Source organism: Hermetia illucens, chromosome 3 (assembly GCF_905115235.1).
Source record: "Hermetia illucens chromosome 3, iHerIll2.2.curated.20191125, whole genome shotgun sequence".
In the NCBI taxonomy this organism is placed as follows: Eukaryota; Metazoa; Arthropoda; class Insecta; order Diptera; family Stratiomyidae; genus Hermetia; species Hermetia illucens.
This window is the reverse complement of record NC_051851.1, coordinates 38,375,102-38,401,396: the sequence shown is the minus strand read 5'-3', so window position 1 is coordinate 38,401,396 and position 26,295 is coordinate 38,375,102. Positions and strand designations below refer to the sequence as shown.

The 26,295-nt window shown below is 42.8% G+C and overlaps 1 protein-coding gene across 1 annotated transcript in view; it reads right to left on the bottom strand.

The window, feature by feature from the left end:
* LOC119652995 overlaps positions 1-26,295 on the bottom strand; it is a 242,139-nt gene that overhangs the window by 31,745 nt on the left and 184,099 nt on the right. Inside the window, exon 5 of the mRNA XM_038057422.1 lies at positions 7,209-7,342. Within this exon, the coding sequence (XP_037913350.1) occupies positions 7,209-7,342 (134 nt within the window). The remainder of the gene's footprint in view (positions 1-7,208; positions 7,343-26,295) is intronic.

Here is a 26,295-nt window from a genome sequence, read left to right as displayed (position 1 = left end):
CATCCAAACAAAATGGCTTACGCCGTTCATGCTATAGTGATTGGAGCTTTTCGAAATCTTTCCACCAGATGCAGGGCATGAACTTCAATTAATTTTTATCAGTTTAGGTTCAATAGTTTAACTTTTAATTAGGTTGGCTTCTAAGGTCAAGATTTTAAAACTATGATGTCCATTATTTTTTAATAAAAATTGTGTATGTGTTAAGTAATTTTTTTTGTAAGACCTTGCCTCTGGTGGTGCGATGACACAAACCGGGATACTAGTCCGGGGCGAGAGTCCCGCAGAGAGATCATTAATCTCCGCGGTTCATCATCATCAACGGTGCAACCACCGGTATCCGATCTAGGCTGCCTTAATAAGGAACTCCAGACATCCCGGTTTTGCGCCGACGTCCACCAATTCGATATCCCTAAAAGCTGCCTACGCCATGGTTCCATCTCAGGGTCTGCTTCGTGTCCTTTTTCTACCATAGATATGCTTTATAGACTTTTCGGGCCGGATCATCCTCATCCATACGGATTAAGTGACCCGCCCACCGTAACCCGTTAAGCCAGATTTTATCCACAATCTGACGGTCATGGTATCGCTCATAGATTTCGTCGTTATGTAGGTTACAGAATCATCCATCCTCATGTAGGAGGCAACAATTTTTCGGAGGATTCTTCTCTGGAACGCGGCTAAGAGTTCGCAGTTTTAATTGCTAGCAACCCGTCTCCAAGGAATACACGAGGACTGGCAAGGTCATTGTCTTGTATAGTAAGAGCTTCGATCCTATGGTAAGACGTTTCGAGTGCAACAGTTTTTGTAAGCTGAAATAGGCTCTGCTGGCTGCCAACAACTGTGCACAGATTTCATCGTCGTAGTTGTTATCGGTTGTCATTTTCAATAGGAGAAATTATCAACCCTCTCAAAGTTGTAGTCTCCTACTTTTATTCTTCCCATTTGACCAGTGCGGTTTGATATCGTTGATTGGTTGATTTCTGTTGCTGACGTTGCCACCTTCTTGCCTTCAATGATGTGCAGCCCAATATCTTGCCCCAATTGCCGCCTGTTCGATCTGGATGAAGGCAGTTTGTACGTCTCGGGTGGTTCTTCCCATGATGTCGATATAGTCATGATAGGTCAGTAGTTGGGTGGATTTAAAGAGGATCGTACCTCTTGCATTTACCTCAGCATCAGAGATCACTTTTTCCATGGCCAGGTTAAAGAGGACGCATGATAGGGGATCCCCTTGTCTTAGACCGTTGTTGATATCGAATCTTGCGAGTGATCCTGCCAGATAAAAGCAGGCCTCGCACATTGGTCAGGGTCAGCCTAGTCATTATTATCAATTTCGTTGAGATACCGAATTCTCTCTTGGCCGTGTACGTGACTGTGTATAATCTCAGCGGTTGTTGTTCCTTTATTGATGACCATCAATGCAGTTAGGCAGGGATTAGTATCGACTTTCCTATTCAAGTCTTGCTGCAGAACTATTGCATTCACTCATTCGTAGATCCTAGAGGTCTGAGCAAAGAGAGGGATGATCATTAGATTCCGAAAAAGGACCTGCTTTTTGTTTTTGACAATTAGTGGGGTGTTTGCGTACTTGCTGGCAATCGCAATGCAATAAGCTAAAATGTCCTAATCCTTTAGGTACGTACTGCATATTTGCTTGGTTTTTTATCCATAATTGGTTAGAAACATGTTTGCATTTTTTTATAAATTTTATTCTATTTTGGTGTTTACTCTTAACATTTGCAGAGTTACACATATCATCACAAACGAATAGCAACGACACTTTGTACCAAAATTCCAAGGTTCTGTGCTCTTCCCCAAAAGACATTTTTCTAAGTGAGAATGTGGCCCCGTTATGAACCAGACATATCCTAATTCAACATCAGGGCTTATAATGACATCATATATAACCTCTGAATAAAAACGTCAACATTTATCAAATTTGCATCTTTCCACCTGCGTCAGAACCACATATATGCAAGGAGCTGATATTCTTTGTACGAAAGTTCTGTAGCTGCATATCTAAGCCAAATCTTTGACATTTTCTTTTAATTCAGCGAATATGGCATTCGCCTTTGGAGGAAATTGAAAATGTGTTTACATAACATTTAACCTTCTTGAGAGAAAAATGCGAATGTATAAGTTAAAGGAATCACGTGCCCTCTCCCTTGTTACTTCACGACTCCGCTTCTCCCATATTACTTTGGTGCTCCTTTTACTTTTTCATTCCCTGTCAGATTTATTTTATTTAAACAATGTCAGAATATTGTTTCTTCATGGAGACTAAAGTTGAGCAGCAGAATGCTTAGCTCAGGGTTCAGGTCAACATCGGGATCCTTTTATTCCGTTCCCTATCCCACCACCCGTTTCCAAAATAAAACTTAGCATTCATGACGCATTAACATGTCACGATATATAAATATTTGGCTAGGATATAAAAGTTGATAGTACCTTACAATGTACATGGGTTGAATCGGCCTCACAGTGTCACTACTGCCAGCACACTTCACTTTATAAATCTTTGAGAAGTTCCTGAACCCTCATTTTAATATATTCGTGCACACATTCATGCATACATTCGTGCTTACCTAGAAAAATGTCCCAAGAAGAATACGTTTTGTTGTGAAACAATGGAAAGACATTAAAAAAGGGATAAAGTGAACTCTATAGTGTGTCCTTGAAAGTTTTATATCGAAAAGGGAGTAAATGTATTAATGGCATTTTAGTAAAGGACTCCACGTTTTGAATCCGAACGTACATAGGGGTAAACATTTTCAGCCAGAACTTTCTCGGAAAAAAAAGAGGATGAGGGGGGATTTTTATCAATTTTTAAGGAATCCGAGAAAATTTCCATTGCTTAGCAAGGTAAGCATTTTCAAAAAAAAGGAAAAAGGCATTATCGGGGTTCATCGAGGCTAAACTGTTTATCAGCACTCTTCATCACGTTAGTGGTTATCTCGAAACCTTTTAAATTTTTTATGCAGTGGTTGGAAAGAGCCAGGACAATGGCCAGTACTACAAGGACTAATCAAATCATTCCTTCCAAAGGCGACTTCTGATTCAGATGAGCTGATTATTGTTTGGATACGTCATCTCAAAGTCCACAAATATAATGGATCAAATATGAAATTTTAAATTAACCAAATCGCGACAATTTCCATGCGCTTCTCGTTGTACCCTGTTCACAGGAATATGTCACAAGTACCATTCTCTATGAGAAAACCATGTCATTTCGCGAAAAACGGGTGTCAGCTTAACAGGAAGTTCCGGGGAATACCACAAAAATCCTCCAGGAAAGGGAAAAATATTAAGAAAATATCTTGTCACTGGAAACGATTAACAATATACCTTGGAACTACTATGCTTGTGCCAAAAATAGTCGAATGGATCAATTTTGAAAAATCACCAGATGAAAATTTGAGAGTTTGAGAACTTCAGAACAGTTTATGACGTAAGCATTTGGTTCCATCTGATTATCCTAAGCCACTTTTGATTTATAATTTTTTCTTAAAAGGGTTTTCTTTATTGAATTTTTTTCTCCTTCAATTTATTAGGTACGTAAGTTCATGCTAGTTGCCAATAAATACCTACAGTGCTGGTCGATTTTGACATACCCAAAACGTCATGAACGAGGCTGAACCAGGACAATGGTCGGCCATTCATTGCTAAACTATTTTAAACTTGGAAACGCTCAAATATTCCCCCCTCCCCTCGCAGTACCTCGATAGCGGACAACTTGGCCACCGTGACATATAATGCTACTTTAGAGAAGAAGGTGTTCAAATGAAGCAGTTATACCAAGAAAACCATAAACAAAAGAAAAGACCGAATCTGCTTAAGAAGTACTCCAGGGTTAGAAAATAGACTAATACAGGAGAAGCTGACACATTTTAATATCTCCTCCAGTACCAAAGACGGTAAACGAGATAGATTATGGAAGGTCGGCTAAGATTCGCCGAGAACAAACCTCTGACTTCGAAAAACTGGCTTTCAGGGAGCTTAGGGCTAAAATTGTTGAGCTATCCACTCATTAAAGACAACCACAATGTGCATTTAGCAATTAAGAACATGGTGAGAGCTATCGGGGTGCTTTAGAATAGGTCGCCGGAAGAAGAAAGAAGAACTAAGGAAAACCGAAAACTGCTATTCCAACAGCGTTGCAGGGGACCCACATGGGACCAAAGCGCAAGGCCATCGGCGTCCGGCCTAGGAAAAGAGTGCGACTCAAACAGGGGAACCTTCAGAGAAACAACAGCAAGGAAAAAAAGCTTTGCGACCGGTCCAACAAACAAAACTAAACATTCAGAAGGTACAAAAACATATCCCCAGATTGGGAATGTCGTCTAGCGAAGCGAAATCCAAGCAAAATAAAAACGGTGGATGAACTAGGGTTGTAAATAAAAAGAGGAACAAAAAACAAAACGTGCTAACTCACGCGGAGACCATTGTAATCTCCAGTAAAGGAAATCGTTCGTATGCGCAGCTACTAAACGATCCAAGAGACCAAGGCGGAAATGTTCGAAGGACCTGGAAAGGGTGTCTCATGTTTGAACTGAAAAATCCAGCAAGCGAAAAACTGGCCCCGTTCATAACCAAGTTATAAACTCACTTGAGGAGAATTTCTTGATTGAGTGACATCCAGAGGGCGAATCTGCGCTGCCTTGAAACAACAAGTTGGAAGGATTCGGAGGAGAATTCATCGTAAGTTTAAGGAAAGCTTATGGCGACATTCAAACGCCCACAATGAGACTTGCACAGTGTAGGCAACACATAAGTTGATAGCCGTAGGAAAAGCCTGAATTGGGAGGGTTGTTTGCCGCCTAAGGGAGCAGATCACTCTGAATAGATGCCTAAAAATGCCTGCTGTTTGGACACTGCGAGAAGGTATCGATAGCTTCGATCGTCGAAGGTATGGGGAGAAAGACATAGTGTCAAGGAGTGCAATAGGGACCCAAAATGCCTATTGTGCGAAGGAAAGGAGGGGAGGGATAACTGGCATTTTTCCGGAAATGGTAAATTCCTTGAATTTAAGGAGGCGTTAATTGGATTGAAAAAATGACGTTAATGCAAATGAGCCTTAAACATTGCATGGTCGTAATGGATTCGCTAACGTAGACTACTTACAAATCCCCAATGAAGATTGCCGTCATAAGTGAACCCTGCAGAAAGCTCACGGTATTGTATTGATCACAGACTTGACTGTTGGAGCGACGGTATGGGTGTGCGGTCGTCAGGCTATACAATATACCATGGGTCAGGCGGCTACTAGCTTTGTGTATATTCATATACAGCTGCCTATCCCTCACCGAGCCTGACATTATCCGAATTTGAAGAGATTTTAGACGATCTTCTTCTCAACGCCAAAAGACGAAATCCTCAGGTGACAGCCGGTGACTTCAATACTTGGGCCATTGATTGGAGCAACAAAGAGGCTATCGCAAGGGGGCGGTTCTTATTAGAAGCAATCGCCTAGCTGGATATAGTTCAGGTTATCGAACACCTATGGGAAAGGGGTTTCAGATTCAAGTGCAGATCTGATTTTTGTCAGCCCAACACTGGCACGTAATATGTCCTGGCAAGTTAGCGAGAACTTTGCGTGCAGCGACTACCAGGGAGTCATCTTTAAACTAGGGCAGAAAACTTGCACGTCGGAAGCCAAAACCGAAAGGAATGCCAGTCACCAGAGACGAGCTCCTGGAGATCTGTGGTAGAATAGGCGAGAGTAAAACCCCTGGTCTATATGGCGGTGAAATGTGAGCCGGATATGTCCGAGGAGATCTTTCCTGCATTATAGAATCACCAGAAGCTGGTACTGCTGCCTAAGCCTGGTAAACCTCTAGGCGAACCATCCACGTATAGACCCATATGTCTTCTAGAACTGTGGGGAAAAGTTTAGAGTAGGAAATTCACGGTAGATTGCTCCCGATCATCGTGAGCCAAGGAGACCTTTCAGATCGGCAATATGGTTTCCGTAAAGCCAGATCAACCACTGATATCAAGTCATAGTTACTGGCTTGGCCGAAAATGTAATTCACGGAAGGGATTATACCTGGAAATATTGGGTGGTGGTGATCCTGGACTTGCGTTCAATTCGGCCAATTGAAACATTATACGAAAATCTTAGGCGACGATTGGTTTCCCACCTATCACGCTACTATTATTGATAGCTACTTGCAAGAATAGACGCTCTTGTATGACACCGATGATGTACATCAGGAATACTCCACGGGAGCCCACAGGTTGAGCACAGGACGAATTAAATATTGGGCGATGCCTTAGCAGTGTTAGATCTTCTTTATCTCAACACCAAGCCCAAGATATACAAGTTGCACATGGAAATTGACCCCACTGTCACTCGAAGGCTACGACATATCATCCGGGTGCGCTGGCCTGATATTATTTCAAACGAAGACTTTGTCGGCGCGCAGGTTTGTTACCCGTACGCGATATGATCAGAAGGCGAATGTGATACTGGATTGGTCACATATTAAGGAGGGGCGACAATCGCATTGATGGCCGACGGATGGGTCGCTTCAAGAGCATTTGGGGGCGCCTCGGGAAATCCTGAAAGGGGTTGACGCGCATTTCAGTGGACCATATACCATGATACGTTGGTGTTGCTGCAGTCTATCCCACAAAGAGATATACGTATGGTCGACGAGTTATACCCCATTAAGGGGTAAATGGGGAATCCAAAACCCAAGAATCTCACTGACACTCCCGACTTTACAAATTGGTTTAGATTGTCAATATGCATTATATTGACTTATAATAGTCATAAACACTTTGGAATTCCAATATTCCCAGCAGATTTGACTTAAAATTGAAGCAGTAGCTGAAAAAGATATGTCCACAAAACCAGAATAATAAAATTTCCTCTTAAACAAAAAGGCCTCCAACCAACTAGGCCATTTTACTAAATCATGAATTGAATTTAAACGATTTTTTGTCCATTGACTTTTCCTCGAAGGACGAAATTTCGTTAATAACTAAATGATATACGTAGTTTATTGACAAAGCCTAAAAGCTTTTGTCATCTGCTAGGAAATTGAATTTGCGTATGGATCTGAGTACATATTCATTATATACGTAATCGTATTTTTTTCGGTATAATCTCCTTTTAAATGAGCACATTATCGACAGCCTATAAAATGTGATTGTTCGGATTCACTAGAACGGAAGCTAACTGAATTAATGATAATTGGATTTACCGGCTCGTCGTTAATAAACCATTGCAGTTGCGATGCTGGATGCGACTTCCCCGATGTACAATTTAAACCTAAAATATCACCGATTTGATATTGATCCTCTTTGCCACTTATGTGGGGGCCGTCACGTGGTAGAACTGAAATGACAAAGAAATAAATGGGATGAGAGGACAAATTAATAATGAGTGATTTTAATTGAAGTTATGAGGTAATCCATGCATACACACAAATATGGTTCCGGTTCAATTTTCACTGAATTAGAAAATGTACAGCAACAATTGATATTTAAGTAGAATTGAAATCGATTTGCGACTGAGTATTTGCTTTTAATTTGTTGGAATTCCCCTGAGGAGGCCACGTTATAGAGAGGTTTAATCTTCTCTAATTTAAAATGCTCCATGGTGATTTCTCTCCATTGTGAGATTATATTTGCAACTTCAAACCGAATAAATTTAGATTCGTTGGCAAAATGGTTTATTATGGATAACAATATTTGGTACCAAAATAAAAAATAAAACTATCAGAGAATACGCTCCTAACATTTCCACCCGATTGTAATAAAATTGACAGAGATCGCCGAGAGAGAAGAAAACTGGGTTCGACCGTTCGAGTGGGGCCGAAAAAATGGCAACCCGAGCGCCAGATCCTAATCGGATGTCTCTCCTGTTTTAGGTATTGATGAGGTGTGGAGGTGCACCTTTTTTGTTAGCTTACTGGGAACTAGGGAGAGTAACCAGAAAGAATCCTCAAAGGTCCCTAGAACTTCCTTAAACTAGCAAAAGTTCCGTTGCTAGGCGCGAAATCAACTCATATTTCGGAGCTCACACGGGCATTCCCAGAAAACTCCGAGACTTTATCAGTCACTGAATTGCTTGAGAAGTGCTGTACAACCCAAACAGCTTGATCCTAAACTGATAAAGCAGGCGGATTGAAACGGTGGTTTTATCCTGATCAAGAGCATTTCGCCAAAATGCGTCCTTCAAGTCGAACATAGTAATAAATCTTCTCGATAGCGGGGGAAACTGCCAAATGTTCCCCCTTAATTAGTTAATGATTTCCAACCTAGATAACGTGTGCAATAAAATTTGTACACTTTGAACCCTCAGCTTCGAAAGACAAGAAGCTGTCAATGACGGTATCGATTATTTAAATAATGTTCGGTTATGTCAATGATATTTTCCGTATAATCAATGATGGTACAAGGTAAAGGCGGGATAAGAAGGACAATCATCGTCTCTTTTTGATAACCCAAATGTGATGCCGACTGTCAAGTGGCTAATAATTTCGGTTGTCAAGTATCTTTTATTATTGTCACTATAGAAAAGCAACAATACCAGTACCAGTAGTAGAGCCAAGGGTTACGTCTAATGCGCCATCATCATAATCATCAATGGCCGAACAACCGGTATCCGGTCTAGGCCCACTGCAGCCGGTTGAGCCCGACTTTATCTACAACCAGATGGTCGTGATATCTCTAATGGATTTCGTCGTTATGCAGTCTACGGAATCATCCATCTTCATGTAGGGGCCAAAAATTCTTCGGAGGATTCTCTTCTCGAACGCGACCAAGAGTTCGCAGCGCAGAACCCAAGTCTCCGAGGAATACATAAGGACTGGCAAGATCATTGTCTTGTATAGTAAGATCTTTGACCCTATGGTGAGACGTTTCGAGCGAAACAGTCTTTATAAGTTGAAATAGGCTCTGTTGGCTGACAACAACCGTGCGGGGTTTTCATCGTCGTTGCTGTTGTCGGTCGTTATTTTCGACCGTAGATAGGGGAAATTTTCACCGGTCTTAGAGTTGTAATCTCCAATCTTCATTGGTTTCATTTGACCAGTGCGATTCGATGTTGTTCGTTTTTTTGGGCTTTGGTTTTGGCTCTGACGTTGCCCATATGTACTTCGTCTTGCCTTCATTAATGTTCAGCCCGAGATCTCGCACCAATGACCGCCTGCTCGATCTGAATGAAGGTAGACTGTACATCTCGCGTGGTTCTCCCATGATGTCAATATCGTCAGCGTAGGCCACCAGTTAGGTGGACTTGGAGAGGATGGTGCCTCCCGCATTTACATCGGTATCGCGAATCACTTTCGACAGGACCAGGTTGAAGAGGACGCATGATAAGAGATCCCCTTAGACAGTTGTCGATGTTGAATGGTGTCAAGAGTGGTTCTACTGCTTTTATCTGGCCTCGCACATTGGTCAGGGTCAGTCTAGTCAGTCTTATCAATTTCGTCGGGATACCGAATTCTCTCATGGCCGTGTACAGTTTTACCTTGGCTGTGCTATTATAGGCGACTTTAAAGTCGATGAAAATATGATACAACTGATAGCCATATTCCAACAGCTTTTCCATCGCTTGCCGCAAAATCTGATCTCTTGCTGATTTGTCTGAAGTGCCGTATGGGCGTAGCAAGATTGGGGAGAATATCTTATAGATAGTACTCAGCAACGTGATACCTCCATATTCACCGCACAGTGTGATACCTTTTTATGTATGGGGCAGATAATGCCTCGTTGCCAGTCATCAGGCATTGGTTCGCTGTCCCACACCTTGAGTATCAGTTGATAAACTACTTGGTGTAGTTGGTCGGCCGTATTTCCATTGACTCCAGGTTTCTTATGATTTTTAAGTCGGTGATTGCACGGACTGTTTCTTCTATGCTTAGTAGTGGCAGTATTTGTTGACCGTTCCGTAGCTAGCTTACATCGTCAAACCAGCCATTCCGACTTTTCTTCCGACTGGGGCTAAGTGCCTTGTGGCCGTATCAATGATACCGCCCTTCAGGTGGTTGTGAAGATCATTTGTTATTGCGGCATCCATTTCCCCTTTATAGGTGTTATTGAGGGTTGTGTTGTGAATGGTTTCAGCATTCACTGTCAGCCGATTCTCAGAGGGGATTGTAGGTGGTGTTGTAATTCAAGCTCGGAGCACTATGGGAACGAGATAGTGATCCGAGTCTATATTGGCCCACTATATGTTCTGGCATTCATCAGAGCTGAGAGAGTATTCAATCAGCACGTGGTCAATTTGGTTGAAAGTGATCTGTCTTGAGAGGTACTTCCAACATTTTATGCGATACTGGTAACTGAATAATGCGCAGTCCGTTATCATTGGTATCCCTGTGTAAGCTATGGGGGCCGAATTATGGGCTCCGTCCAGACTGGACTGTTGAAATCTCCAAGTATGATTTTGATGTCATATTTCGGACAGGCTTCGACGGTCTGCTCAACTGCCTTCTCCGACTCTGCAGTCTCCTCTGTAGAGGCGTGAATGTTAATGAGGCTTATCTTTCTAAATTTGCCTCGCAACTGCAAAGTGTATAGCTATTCGCTTATATTTTCAAAGCCGTAAACAGTAGGTTTCATTATTTGGCTAACTAAAAAAAACCTAGTCCGATCACGTGGTTTACTGGATGCTGCTATAATATATAGTGTAGTAGTTCTTGTCCATTAAATCTGTCCCTGTCCACCGCATTTCCTGACGCTGTTACATCAGCCTTATATTGGGACAGGGTATCGGCTAGCTGTTCGGCAGCTCCATCACTGTACAGAGAGCGCAAATCATTATTCCGTTGTCGTTGCCGGGTTCGTCGTTGTAAAGTCCATTCTGTCCGAGACTCTTTTTGTGGCTTTGTAACGTTGGTTTTCCGTATAGGGTTATCGGCCCTACCCAACCCCCAACCTGGGGGACCAGTTGGTACAATTTGTCCCGTTTTAAGGCGCTTCCTTACTCAACTTCTAAATGGGCAGGGGGGTTTTCAGTCTAACCTGCTGAGGATTGGGAAGTCGCAATTTCCTAAGTGAGTGATCGGAAATGGGGCGGACGACGCTAAACACACCTTTTTCTCTTGCGGTAGGTGGGGCAGCTTTACTCATCACCTTAACGCAGACACAAGGGAGCTCCTTTCAGACAACATTATTAGAAAGATACTGGGGAGCGATGACAGATGGAGTCTTGTTGGGCATTATGTTCGGGCTCTTTTTATTGTGAAGGAGATTGAACTCGCCGGCGGAGAGACTGGATGGCAAAGGCTTCCCTGAACAAACAACTACTTTTCTCCCCTCTCCTCCCGTTGTTGAAAGGGATTCTCCGTTTCTCTGATGACAGGGAGGTGTTTAGTTGGTAGTTCGACAACGTACCTATCCTACTCCCTGCTTGATTTCGGCGGTAGTCCAGGTTTATTATCCTCTCCGCAACATAATTTGTCCTGCCAAATGGCCAATGACTTTATGGGTACTCCTTCCCGAAAGGCTTGTCGTGCGGTTTAGATACTACAATCTTTTCTCGTGTCCTCAATAGCTTCTCTCCTCTTCGGTTGCCAGAGCTATAACTTTCCGTGTTGCTCTTGGCCTTCTAATTACAAATTTCCCTCTTGGTTACACTTCGGATGAGGTGAAGAAAATTGAAAACTGACAAGCTCTTTGATGACGCTGGCTCTGAGAAGTCAGTGGGCTGCGTACCTCTTATGGATGATTTCATACTTATTTCTACGAGTTTGGCAGACGGCCAAACCATCCTATATGACGGCGCTAAGAATGAGAAGATCGTGCTTTAGCGTTTAAATCTCGTTGCTCTGACTTCGAATCCCAGTCGTTATTGATCTGTGTTCGTCTTGTGTTTGTCCTGCTACTGTGAGCTTATCTCTTGCACAGGATTAAGTGTGACGTTTTTCAAACTGAAGTACAGTTTCATTGAAGAACGGAGGAAAAAAATAACTATATCAGCAAAGAGACTGTGTAGATGCCCTATACGTCACTAAGGAGTGGACAGGAAACACTACACGATGTGGCTTTCTTGACTGTTCGGATTACTGTTCAGAGTAGAGCACGACACCCTAAAGTGTGCCCCCACAAGTTAGTATGTAGTCGACCGAGTAAACAAAATTTTGGAGTCTGATGGAGCAATGACTGAGATGAATAAGCGTCAATCTTTCAATCTCGTGTTGCTGGGTTGAAATCTCGTTTGGTCATGGATGTTTGCACCCGTCTTTGTGCTAACCCGCTCGCTTCTGTATTTCTCTATCTCTATCAGTTGCATATTCGATGCTGGTTTAAAATAATACTGAAACACAACACGAAATAGAGGTAGGCTGTGAACGTCCTTTAATCTATTAAGACGGTGAATAGGCGAAATATGTATATTATTAGGAATTCCAGTATTTTTGCAGTGGTAAAAGTACGAGTATAGTCCTCGTTACAAACATTTTTATTGGGCCACTGTTTTTCCAATATGTAAGATATCCAGCGTTTATCTAACGTTTATCTTATGCAAACTAAAACATCCCTGGGGGGTTTAAATTCAATCAGAAATAGATTATCCGGATAGAATGGAGTGGCACATGTTCAGATACTACTTCTGCTGCTGGCGATGGATCGATATTGATCCAATAATATAAATATACATATATACATCCTCTTCAAATTTTCTGGCAAAAATTAAAGCCTTGACTTTAAGCCCTCAGAAGCCGAAGATAGGATAGCTGCCAAGAAGAACGATAAAGTATTTCGGCAATGAAAAAATCACATTTTCTTTGTTTACATAAAACATGTTCCAGGACCGAAAAACCTTTCTGTTCACAAAATTAATTGAATGACAGTTATTATATTGGATTTCATTAATTTGATTTATTTCCCACAGCGGCAACAATTTACGCGCTGGAACAGTATCAAATTCCCTGTTCACGGTGAGCAATAAAAATGATGTATAGCCTATAAGCCAGAGTGCTATTCAATTTCGGCCCATATTTATTTAATCCTGCTAACAAGGTGCATAATTTTTTCAATGTCCGAAGGTAATCCATCTAGTTCTAGTTCCCTAGAAAGGATTCTTTCCGAAAGCAAGTCCAATTACTAACGTTCAAATAATAGAGGGAAAGTATGGGGAGCGAGCACATTCGCCCTGATGAAAGAAAGCGTCAACTTTTGGTCTACTCCCTACCGTTCTATGATAAACGGGCTTGTGTGGGGCAGACTACGTGTTTTAGATATTAATAAGTCCTACATGTGATTCATTATTTCCTATTCTTCATTGTGGCTACATACATATTTCACCGGACGGATGAGGTGAATGGGTCGGGACTCTTCTCAACTTGGATAAAAGAACTTGGCACCCGAAATCCTATCAATCAACTGAAAAATCCTCTCCTTTATCCAGATCGCAGTCAAATGTTTCCTAAGCATTCATGTGAGTGCTTTCTGAATAGCTTCACGTAAATTTGTGGGAGTAAATGATTTTGGTTGATAGTTCTTTGGGATATGAATGGGGTTAGAAACTAACTGACATGTTGGTGTTGACTTAATATCCAGGACCCGGTACTTTTCCAATATTGTCATTGCGTAATGTCAGTGTTTGTGATAATTTATGCCAGCGGTATTTGTGTAAAGGTCGGTATCACTCCTTTTGGACTGAATCAATAAAAGTGTGCGCAAATAAATTGTGTTTTTTTTTCAGAATGGAAAGAGAACTTTTACCCGCTCTGTCGCAATGCCCTTTGAAGGAACCTTCGCTACACTTTGTTACCCCGTTGGCAATCGAAATACGTTTCCCATTCTCCGTCATCAAGAATAACATGCTGACATCAAAAGCAATCTACTAGGGCTCAAGGGAACTCAGTAACAAATACACCAGGCATTATTCCCTTTCATTTGGTAATCCACGTAATAAAAAGTTTTCCGTTGCAAACTTTTTCACTTCAAACTCCCCAAACACGAAAAACAACGCGTACGGCCACCGTTCGCCACCCCGAAAAAAAGAAAATTTTGCGGAATTTTGATTGCACAATACAAGCATAATCCAGATAGGTTAAAAAAAGTTACAGCTTATAGGTAATAAGAACCCGAATGGAGTCGCGGGTAGAACCTGGAAAATCGGATATTACCACACTTTCACGCCTCATCCACCGCCAATGATGAAAATATGAATCAATGTTCGCCGGTATGAGCTGTATAACGACAAGATCTCATGTTGAGGAAACTTCCAGCTAATCGAATAGCATTAATGCAGGAGCAACCCAAAAGAACAAAACGGAAAATGGGGCCAGGAAGAAAATCAAAAAAGTAATATCAACAGTAAGATTGCATGTTGGAAAAGTTAGCAGTGAACAATGTAAAGTTTTCTGGGGAATACATTCGGGGTATTTTCTGCGTGGCTGTTGATTTTTTCGTTAAACTTTTCTTGTTCATGGTCTACCTTTTAAGTTCCACGAACGTCCTGCCTCACCTGCTCCTTTCACGGGGAGCTACCCCTCCAAGCTTCACCCCGTACGGATATGGCCACACGTCCCTTTTTGATACGGAAGCCTTTTAATTTGGGAGTTGTTTGAGAAAGTTCCAAAACTTATAAAAGCGGGTTTGAAGGAGTACTTTTGAAGAAATAAAACTGTCTTATTTGCCGACCACTGTTTCTGATTTATTCGAACCATTTTTATATCAAGACTGGCTCGTGCGTCATCGGAAAAGTTGACATGATGTGATGAAAATGCTTTTTTTGTTGTGAATAAGGATCAGGTGCAGGTATTCACATCAAATATAGGCAAAATGGAAGATATTGAATTGGCAGTTGGATGGTTTCGGCCATGTTGGCTAACTTTAATAGAAGTATAAACCTCCGCTTTTTAGTGAATATATATATGTATATGCATATATGTATTGCCTTTAAGGGTTAATAGGTGATTTCTGGATAGAGGTATCGTGAGCTCACTTTCTCTAACTTGAACGAAAATTCCAGCATTCTAAAATGGACATTCCGGGCCTAAGTGAAGTGACATGGTCATATCCCCTTGTGCTCTGTGTGCTTTTATACTCTGAGAAACCTAATGACATTCGACACAAATCTGATGTCGAATTGCTGAGGGTTATCGCAAGGCGTTCTCCTGCTTAAGGCCTGGGAGCCAGTTTTTAACAGGACCCTGACTGCGAAGTTTCAGTCCAGGTTGAGAAGAATCATAATTCTGTAGTGCTAAAGATCAACGGAAATGCCCGTTGAAGAGGAGAAGGAAGGTTTCTACTTAAAAGTGGCATTGTGATCGTGATGGGTGATCAGACTGCCAGTGTGGGTTCTAGGCATGGTCTCAATCTCGTGGTGAGGAAGCCCAGTAAGGAAGATCATCCAGAAAACCAGAGGTGGCACCTGAAGCTAAGCGGTAATCAAAAGCCGAAGCCAAGGTGTGACTATCGTGCCCAGGACAGAATTGTCACAGGCGTTGAGATGTAGCCGTGAACGTTGAATCTGAGTTTAGACTCACTTATTCACACCACTTACTCAAGTGAGAATCAACTCTGTTGTGACCCAGCTCTTAACAGACGAGCGAAAGGATTCCCCTTCTGTCAGCACTTCTGACCCCGGGCTCTAATCGGTACTACTTGCTAAGGTTAAAGTCTTACCAACGGGTAAGCATTTGTCCTCGGGCAGCAAGCACTCTCCCGTCTTCAAGCAAAACAATGCCTCCGGGCAACAAGCCTTGGGATAAACCTCCTTCGGGTAAACCTTGGATTTTGCAAAAGTTGAAGGCAAAGGATCGCCTGTGATACCTGCGTCTATGGGCAAACTCAAGCGGCAGCGGTCATCTGACGATCCAAACTTTTTGGGTCAAATGACTGCAAAGAAGGCTCGGCCAGCAACGGCCAAGGCTTCATTTGCAGCCGGTTCAAACTCCGCCTCAACGATGTGTGGAAGGGTGCATGACTGACCCTGAAGAGGGTTTCTGAGCTACCACCGTTAACAAACTGCTTTTTTGGGTTTCCCGAAGAGGAGCGTAATGGTGCTGAAGTCCTAGAATAACTTGGAGTCTAAAATAAACTCAACACATCCACCAGAATGCTATTAGGCAGCACAGCAAAAGGAATTGCCGATATGCCGAGAACTTCCCTCACTGTCAGCGTTCCTGAATCGAATATTAAGACGCTTCGGAACCAAACGGGCTTCGGTTCTACTACCGTCACATCACAAGTACCGGCCCCTAAAACCATGGAAGGGGACATGCAGCTCATGGCATCCTCATCTTAATCCTAGATGAGGTGCAATAGCTTTCAGATAAATCTACAGCATTGTAAAGCGGCGACTGCACTTATCCACAGTCGAATCAATAGCTGCAAGACATGTATATACCTCATGCAAGGACCATGGGTTGTTGGTGGGGAAATTAGGGGCTTAAACTTCCGACATGTAGACTTGTTGTATGCCAATGGTAGTGATAGACTTGGATCCTGCATCATCGTCATCAAAGGTGCAACAACCGGTGTCCGGCCAAGGCCTGCTTTAATATGAAACTCCAGACATCCGGTTTTGCACCGACGTCCACCAATTCGATATCCCTAAAGGCAGTCTGGCTTCTTGACTTTCGCCGTCGCTCAATCTCAGCCAGGGTGCCTCGTCTTCTTTTTCTACCATATATATTGGCCTCTTAGATTTTCCGGGCTGGATAATCCTCATCCATACGGATTAAGTAAACCGCCCACCGTAGCCTATTGAGTCGAGTTTTATCTACATAGATTTCATCGTTATGTAGGCTTCGGAATCGTCCATCCTCATGTAGGGGGCCAAAATTTTCTTCGGAGGTTTCTTCTCTCGAACGCGGCCAAGAATTCGCAATTCTTCTTGCTAAGAACCCAAGTCTCCGAGAAATACATGAGGATTGGCAAGATTATTGTCTTCTACAGTGCAAGCTTTGACCCTATGGTGAGACGTTTCGGACTTAAAGAGGATCGTACCTCTTGTATTTAGCTCAGCATCACGGATCACTTTCTCGAGGGCTAGGCTAAAAATGACGCATGAGTGCATCCTTTGATGAAAAGGTGGTGCAACTGGTATCCATACTCCAACAGTTTTTCCATCGCTTGCCGCAGAGAGAAAATCTGATCTGTTGCTGATTTGCCTGGAGTGAAGTCTCTTTGGTATGGGCCGATGATATCCTGAGCGTATGGGGCTATCCAGGCTAGCAAGATAGCGGAGAATATCTTATAGATGGTACTCAGCAACGTGATACCTCTATAATTGCTGCACTGTGTAATATCTCCCTTTTTATGCATGAGACAGATAATGCCTCGTTGGCAGTCGTCATGCATTGATTCACTGTCCCATACCTTGAGCACAAGTTGATGAACCACTTGGTGTAATTGGTCGCCTATAATTTAACCAATTCGGCTCTAATTCCATCGGCCTCTGCGACTTATGATTTTTAAGCCGATGAATTGCACGGACTGTTTCTCCTATACTTGGTGGTGGTAGTATTTGTCCGTCTTCTTCAGTTGGCGGGACCTCCAACTTGCCGATGTTCTGGTTATTGTTCTGTTAACATTGTTAGCACTGATGAAGGGAACAAGTGGTTCCCGAAATATCGGTATTTGCAAGAATAAAAATTCACACCAACGAGAAAGAAACAACAAGTTTTAATTATTGATTGGCATTGATTTCCTAATGGGCATAGATCCACCTCCACTCACTCCATTTTGAAATCTACGTTAGGCAGGTTGGGCGACGTTCAAAACAGAACTGAGCACCCTGGGAGACGTATCAAATCCATTGCTGGAATTGAGAAAACAACCCAGGCGATCGAAACTAGTATGAGAGAAGCTTTCGAAGAGAGGTGTTTACTCATGATTCCAAAGAAGGCTAAAATACAATGATGGAAGTCGGATTTAGTTCAACATAGGAGAACAACAAGAGTGCTACCCAACCGAACTCTAAAGATTGATTTAACCGCTGGGTGGGTTTGGTATAAAGATGCTCAAAACGCACTAAAGAAAAGCATAAGGTTGGACAAACGATCATCATGGAGACTTGAAGCAACCTCAAAGCTGAAGTGGATCCTTTTCAAAGGGCGTAGCCGGAAACTGGGTGGAAGGTACACAGAAAACGATGAAGAAGCGGCAAACCATTTGCTTGAAGCGTACCCTCCAGGCAGCATTCGATATTTCATCTCGAGGCCGAGAGATGCATACATCCCTCACCCAGTGGATTGGACTCTGGCATGTAGTTAGCTAGGTAGGTAAATAGTTTCACTGGAACGAGTGAAATGGGCATAGATACAAGTCCGTGCGTCCGGGTAGCATTATTCCTGCTATAGTAATAGAGGGAATGGATGTCCTGGGTCTACACAATCGAAACACTGTGCTCGCCTAGCGCACCTACACAGACGCAAAAAACTTCCGACCGATCAGTCTAATTTACTTTCTGCTAACAGCACTGGAGAAACTAGTAGATCGGTTCATAATTGACACATATGGTATATCCCCAGCTGGCCATTTCATCATGCCTACCAGAAAGGAAAATCCACGGAAACAGCACTCCATGAACTAACGGCAAAAACTGAGAAGGCGGTGTCCAATAAATAATACGCCTTAGGCGCATTCATGGGCATCGAAGGCGTAAGGAATCGCTGCACTCTTAACTATGTGGATCCTTCACATGCTAGAGTGGGGAAAGATCTACACATTGTGAGGACAGAACTCTATTGAGGCAGGGTGTCTTAGGGGTTGCCCACAGGAAGAGGTTTTCTCTCCTCTGTTATAGCTGGCTCCTGAAGGCTACAATGGTCTTTGCTCAAACATTTGCGTACGATCGAGCCACAATAATTATCGGCAAGTCTGCAGGCACAGTATGTAGCCGGCTCAATGCAACACTGCATGTAATGTTGTTGGTGCCTGCCTAATGAACTCACGGTGACTAGAGACTAGAGTAGTTATCTTTACTAGGAACGTTAAGTGGGGCAGGGCCAGAAGTCCAGCTGGTACAAGCAGTCAAATATTTAGGAGAACATCTCAACTCGAAGTTAACGTGGAAGCACCATATCCAGGAACAATATTAGATATCCTGCATATTGTCCTGGTGCTGCAGGACTATGATAGGTAAGACCTAGGGGCTTTCCCTAAAACGAATTCGTTTCTGTGTACCCGGTTGAGTTTCTCGAGGATTGTTCCTGCTTATCCCCTTTTGATAAGTACTAATACACCAAGTTTAGGAGAAACAGTCCGTGCAATTCATCGGCTAAAAAATCATAAGTCGCCAGGAGCCGATGGAATTACAGCCGAATTGGTTAAATATGGAGGCGACCAGTTACACCAAGTGGTTCATCAACTTGTGCTCAAGGTATGGGACAGCGAATCAATGCCTGACGATTGGCAGCGAGGCATAATCCGTCTCATACATAAAAAGGGAGATATCACACAGTGCAGCAATTATAGAGGTATCACGTTGCTGAGTACCATCTATAAGATATTCTCCACTATCTTGCTAGGCCGGATAGCCCCATACGCCCAGAACATCATTGGCCCATACCAAAGAGGCCTCACTCCAGGCAAATCAGCAACAGATCAGATATTCTCTCTGCGGCAGGCGATGGAAAAACTGTTGGAATATGGACAACAGTTGCACCATCTGTTCATCGACTTTAAAGCCGCCTATGATAGCATAGCCAGGGTAAAACTGTACACGGCCATGAGGGAATTCGGTATCCCGACGAAATTAATAAGACTGACTAGGCTGACCCTGACCAATGTGCGAGGCCAGATAAAAGCAGCAGGATCATTCTCAAGACCATTCGACATCAACAACGGTCTACGACAAGGGGATGCGCTATCATGCGTCCTCTTTAACCTGGCCCTCGAGAAGGTGATCCGTGATGCTGAGGTGAATGCAAGAGGTACGATCCTCTCCAAGTCCACCCAACTACTGGCCTATGCTGACGATATCGACATCATGGGAAGAACCACCCGAGACGTTCAAACTGCCTTCATCCAGATCGAGCAGGCGGCGCGAGATCTTGGGCTGCACATCAATGAAGGCAAGACAAAATACATGGTGGCAACAACATCAAACCGCACTGGTCAAACACAAACACGAACAAGAATAAGGATAGGGGAATACAACTTTGAGACCGTTGACAATTTCTCCTATCTAGGGTCGAAAATCACAACCGATAACAACTACGATGATGAAATCCGCGCACGGTTGTTGTCAGCCAACAGAGCCTACTTCAGCTTACAAAGACTGCTCCGCTCGAAACGTCTCACCATAGGGTCAAAGCTCTTACTGTACAAGACTATGATCTTGCCAGTCCTCATGTATTCCTCGGAAACTTGGGTTCTCAGCAAGAAAAATTGCGAACTCTTGGCCGCGTTCGAGAGAAGAATCCTCCGAAGAATTTTTGGCCCCCTACATGAGGATGGACGATTCCGTAGCCTACACAATGACGAAATCTATGAGCGATACCATGACCGTCCGGTTGTGGATAAAATCCGGCTCAATAGGTTACGGTGGGCGGGTCACTTAATCCGTATGGATGAAGATGATCCCACCCGGAAAGTCTATAAGGGCAATATCTATGGTAGGAAAAGAAGACGAGGAAAAGAAGACGAGGCAGACCCTGCCTAAGATGGAGCGATGGCGTGGGCCAGGACGCCAGACAGCTTTTAGGGATATCGAATTGGTGGACCTCGGCGCAAAACCGGGATGTCTGGAGTTCCTTATTAAGGCAGGCCTAGACCGGATACCGGTTGTTGCGCCGTTGATGATGATGACTAATACATCACATATCCGATCCAGAATCTCGGGAGTGTCCCAGTTTCCCCGAATTAGTTCTCCAGGTTCTCCATAAATACCTCGCATAGTAGCGTGAGAGGGAGTTGCCCATTGCTGCCCCGGAGGTTGTCTTATAAAATCTATTCCTGAATATGAAATAGGATTCACTCGTGCACTTAAAGGCCACTTTCTTATACAGTTTAGCCTTCTTCCTCCATTCGGATGAGTTTTCGTGTGTCGTGATCCATTCCTCGAACAAATGTAGGGCTTCCTGCATCGGTGCGCTTCAGAACAGCGCTTCTACATCGAAGCTTCTACTTTTTCCAAGAGCCACTCCGCAAATTTTTGATCAGTGAATTCGTTACTGCTATTATCTCTCTGACCTCGTTGCCTTCTTTATGTTTTTTTGGGAAGGCATTTGATTCTGGGAAGAGATGGGTTAGGCATTATTCGGGTTCTTTCTAAATAATGAGTTTGTATTCAGCCAGAACCTTTTCCACTTTTTAAACGGAGTCTGACAGAGGGTCCTTGCAGATGACGTGAAAATTACCTTCTTCTAATTGTTTGCGTAGTAAGTCGTCTTATGGTAACTTGCCCATGGTGACCACTGCGTTTCCTTTGTCTGCTGGTAAGTAGAAAACGGGTTTCTCTTTCAATCCTTTATTGGTTTTGTGGTGGCTGGACGATGCTCTTTTCCTTGGTGGGAGTCACCAGTCGCCTAATTTATTCTCGGGTGCCGGTTTTTTCTTCTTGTGGTGTATATCTGATTCCTGTCTCGATGCCAATTACGATGTCCTCTTTGGGGAAAGTGGAGTCTCTTATGGCGAAGTTCAAGCCTTTATTACAAAGTAAAAGCCGTTCCTGGGTAAAGTGTTCGTTGGATCTTTTGATCACATAATTGGGGATGAACTGTTCCTTCGGTTTTTCCATTGAACTGAAAAGGCAGTAACGTCGTCTTAAAAGGAGACAGTCCGCCCCTGGGATTGGGTTTGAATTCGAGATAAGTTATTATTGCAATTCGTCAGTTACTCGATTTTTTAATTGAAAACTGTTGTTCTGTTGCGAATTCACGAAATATGACGGGAAGGTCAAGAGTCAGACTAACAATAATCATTGTCAAAAAAAAGTCTCAGTCCAACCCCCTTTCAGAAAAGTGACAGTGGCATTGGGTAGAATTTTACTCCAATGCGAATACTGAGGGGAATGTTATGCGAAATATATTTTCAATGCTTTTATACGATGATAGTAAGGCTTTTAGGTTCAGGGTCATATTCTGCGGTGATCCAGACTGCCAAAATGTGGAATAAAGGATTACACCCTGCTGCCTCTGAGTGCACACCAACTTTATGGCGGACTGCATCAATTTTAATAAGCAAGTGGCTGTCTATATTGTAGTACCCTGATCACTCATTTTGGGCAAGTATCCACTGCTTTAAAACCGCCGAAATAGCTCATAATTTCGTCATGGAGCAGAGGAGTCAGGTCCACAACCAATAATAGCATCTTATCACTGCTAAGTAATTTGTTTCAAATGACAGTGCAAGTAATTGAAATTGAAGTTGAAATACCACAGAACAGATAACCATCTCAAAAAGGACAGAATTTAGGTAGCTAAATTCTGATATAGTCGATTTTCTGTCTCAATTATGAGAGACATAAGCTTTATGGCGATGTATATGATAATTACTAACATCACGAACCAAAGAAAATGGGTGTACATATAAGAGGTTGAAAATCAGTAACCAATGTAACCCGTTGCGAAAATGTTTTCATCCCCAAAAAGTAAATGAAATCTTGTATGCATCCTTATTGCATAAGACAAACCACTGGCAAAGTCCTAATTCAAATTTACCCTTATTCACCGTTAAAACGAGTCAATGACGCCAATGGCGTAAAAAACCATTTTGAGCTTAGGAAACAAACCACGTCCTTCATTTCTATCCCAATTTGAATTCTTAACCAATATTCATTATGCTGATTTGATTTCGTTTTCAGCGTGAAAACGACGATGTGACGTTGCAGATTCACTTCTGGAAAAAGTGCCTGGGGGTTGAGCAAGACACCCCGAATGGACTCATGAAAGTCTTTCGTACGAACGAGGTGAACTTGGAGACACTAGGGCACAGCTGATGCATACAGAAGTAACTCATCACACATCCATTATGATTCATGCAAAAGTTACATTTCACACCAGCAAAGTGGCACTTTAGGAAATAAGGAACTTGACACGGATGGCTTGTAGCCCGCAGGCAATTTTTCCTGCTCGAGGAGTACGTTATGCTCCATTTTTTTGTCAGTAACTCATTCTCAGGCAATTCTAGCATTTGAATGATGATAGCAATCATGGCATGGGATAATGGCGGCACACGAGAGAGAATCTCCTTCAAGACACATCCGCGCATACACTGGGGCAGAAACTAAAGAGCATACGAGCCAAAGAAAAAATCTTGAACTTAATTAAGTAAATTAATTAGCTTGTCACTAATCTTTGTAAATCTCAAAGCACTTTTCATTGTATTTTCCCTCGGTGGCGTAAGTTGTGCTTTTAATTAATTAACGCCTTCGTTAATTCCCACCTCTCCCGATCTTCTCACCATTTTCCTGAAATACAGCTTTTTGCCCTAGTCCCGCTTATGGTGGAGGGTTAGGACAGCGTGGCGTCAAAATAAATGGCTAAACTGTCCCCAGAGATTATGACTACTTTGTACAGTTGTTTATGCTTCTGTTGCAGGGTGGGGTTTCCGTGATGAGCTGGGCAGAATTCCAAATGGAAGAAATTAATTGGTGAGGATATGAAGGACATTAAACAATTTATCTGCTACCCCATGAGATGATTTCGTGATATTTTGATTTTTCAGGATTAGCGTAGGTCGTATATCCTGGGGATTATCAGAACTGACGTAGGAGGAAGTCTCGAGACGAAACATCTTTCTCTGGAAATCTACCATCACAAATCTAACAGCGTTTTTATATAACGATTCCTACCATACGTCATGCATGCTAGTGGATCATGAGAGCTTCTTCCACTCTATTATTCACTTGAAATTAATTTGGAAGGCTATTCAGCCGTGGTACATATGTGTGATGGCAAAATACCTTATCTTCACAAGATCAATTGTTCAAAGACCAAGTGTTCAGAAACAGTCGATAACATTCTGTCAATGAAGTAGATACCTCTCGATTCATTAACAACGCTGGAACCGCCTTATCGTTATCGCGGGAATATTTCAACACCAACACCAAGTTGAGGCTTGACGAGCGAGCCGCTCTAGAATTACGTGGCATAGAGCTGGTTATTATCGCCAGTATATGTAGATTGTCTCCCTTCTGCGTTGACAAGTTAGGGACTGTGGTTCTATGCCATTCCGCCGTCTCCTCTGTCACGCAATCTACGAGTGTAAGACCTTGTCAAGAGCGTATTCCGGTGAACACGGGCACGGCATTCTATCCCTTATACATTCACTTGACGATAAGGATTTTAATGATTTCCTACTCCGCGCGGGTGAGTATTTGCTCCGGAATTGATTTTGGTAGTAAAACCAGTGGGAAGCCTTAAACATGTAGCTTTTTTTGCAAATAAATTTTGTCCAGCATCATCATCATCAACGGTGCAACAATCGGTATCCGGTCTAGGTCAGCCTTAGTAAAGAACTTCAGACACCCCGGTTATGCGCCGAAGTCCACCAGTTTGAAATCACTAAAAGCTTTCTGGCGTCCTGACATACGCCATCGCTCCATTTCAGGCAGAGTCTGCCTCGTCTTCTTCTACCATAAATATTGCTCTTATAGACTTTCCGGGTGAAATCATCCTCATCCATACGGATTAAGTGACCCGCCTACCGCAACCTGTTGAAGCAGATTTTATCCACAACCAAACGGTCGCTCATAGATTGCCTCGTTATATAGACTACGGAATCGCCCATCCTCATGTAGGCAGCCAAAAATTATTTTGTAAGAACCCAGGTCTCCGAGGAATATATGAGGGCAAGGAGTATATTAAGTTCAAAGTGTGGAATTTGACGAGCGACGAATTGATAGAAGGCGAAGACGAAGTCTCCCTCAATCGCGATAAAAATTCTTGTAAGTGATCCGCTCCTAAAAAGTTGGCCAACCTCAAAGTGGGGGTTTTTGGTATCACTATGGGAAATCTTGAGTAGTTTGAAACCCCATCTTCCAAAAGGAAGGTTCCTTCTTGGCAGCTCTGTCGAAATTCATGGTGGTCAGTGGTCTCAAAGTGGGTTTTGATGTCAAAACAATAGAGTTTCATTTTGAACGCCAGCCCGGAGGAAGTAAGGAAAGCAAGAAGGCTTCTCTCTCTTCATCCTCGCCGGTCAACCGCATTAATAAATTACGGTGCTTCTCATTGGGATATTTTGGTAGTATTATGGTAAAGCGTGACTGACCCACCTCCGAAAATGGAAAAAGGGTGTGATCGTGTTGGAAAATTCCAGCGGTCATTTCCTCTTAAAAAGTTACGATGCCTCAAAAAGGAGCTTTTTTATATATCGCTTGTAAGCAAGGAGGGTTAGAGGTTACATCGGTTCCAGTGGTTTTAAGACTTCACGAAAAAAATGTCATTATTGGACACACTTAAAGTTGATAAGGTCCAAATTCCTCCTGCGCTTCTCCACAATAAAAACTCTGAAAAATTTTCATCCATATTTGGGTTTATGGGAAAAATAATCCCCTCTTTCTTAGTACCCAACAAGCCGTATTTATTCTACTACAATCGATCAGTCTATTAACACTGGGGATGCTGCTGGAAGAGGAAGTATAAGTCCCGAGGCGAAAATGTGCATTAGTACCCATGAACCAACAAAAACAACTCTACTACGAAACTCCATCTCCATCTCCACATGGTGATCATTGGGAGTTCTTTCTGAGTGAAAAACTGCAGACGAAGAATAAAGAAGGCGAGTCTCCCGTGCCTAAAAAAAAGGACAAATTTTACCAAATGGTCATCCAGGTGGGAGGTTAGTTAGGGCGGACAACCAAACACGGAAAGCCAAAGTAATGGAACCACGAAAGTCTCGGAATGCAAGGATTCTACAACAATGTTCTCGGTGAAAACGGACTAACGATTTGCACATTTTCTCATGGAATGGAAGTTCCCTGTGCAGAAAGGAAGCTGGCAAGCAGCTAGCCGTGACATTGTCCAAGCATAAGGATGCTGTAACAGCGATATAAGGATGCACTGAACAGAGACCGGTTTTGGGGCCCCGTAAAACCCTGTGCCCGAAGTAGGTTTCCTAGTTAGCGAGAAAACGGAATCTGCTGGTATCGAGATTGAAAATAAAGACGCCGGATTAATGCTACCACGAACCGTAAAAGAAATTGCCCTTACAATTCACCATCTTAAGAAGCATAAGGCGCCAGGAGCCTATGTAACTACAATCAAACTGATTAAATATGGAAGCGACCGATTATACCAAATGGATCATCAGCTGACACTCAAGGTGTGGGACAGGGAATCAATGCCTACCGATTGGTAATGAGGAGATCTGTCCCACAAATAAAGTCTATAAGATATTCATTGCTATCTAGTCGGATAGGCCCATCCGCCCAAAACA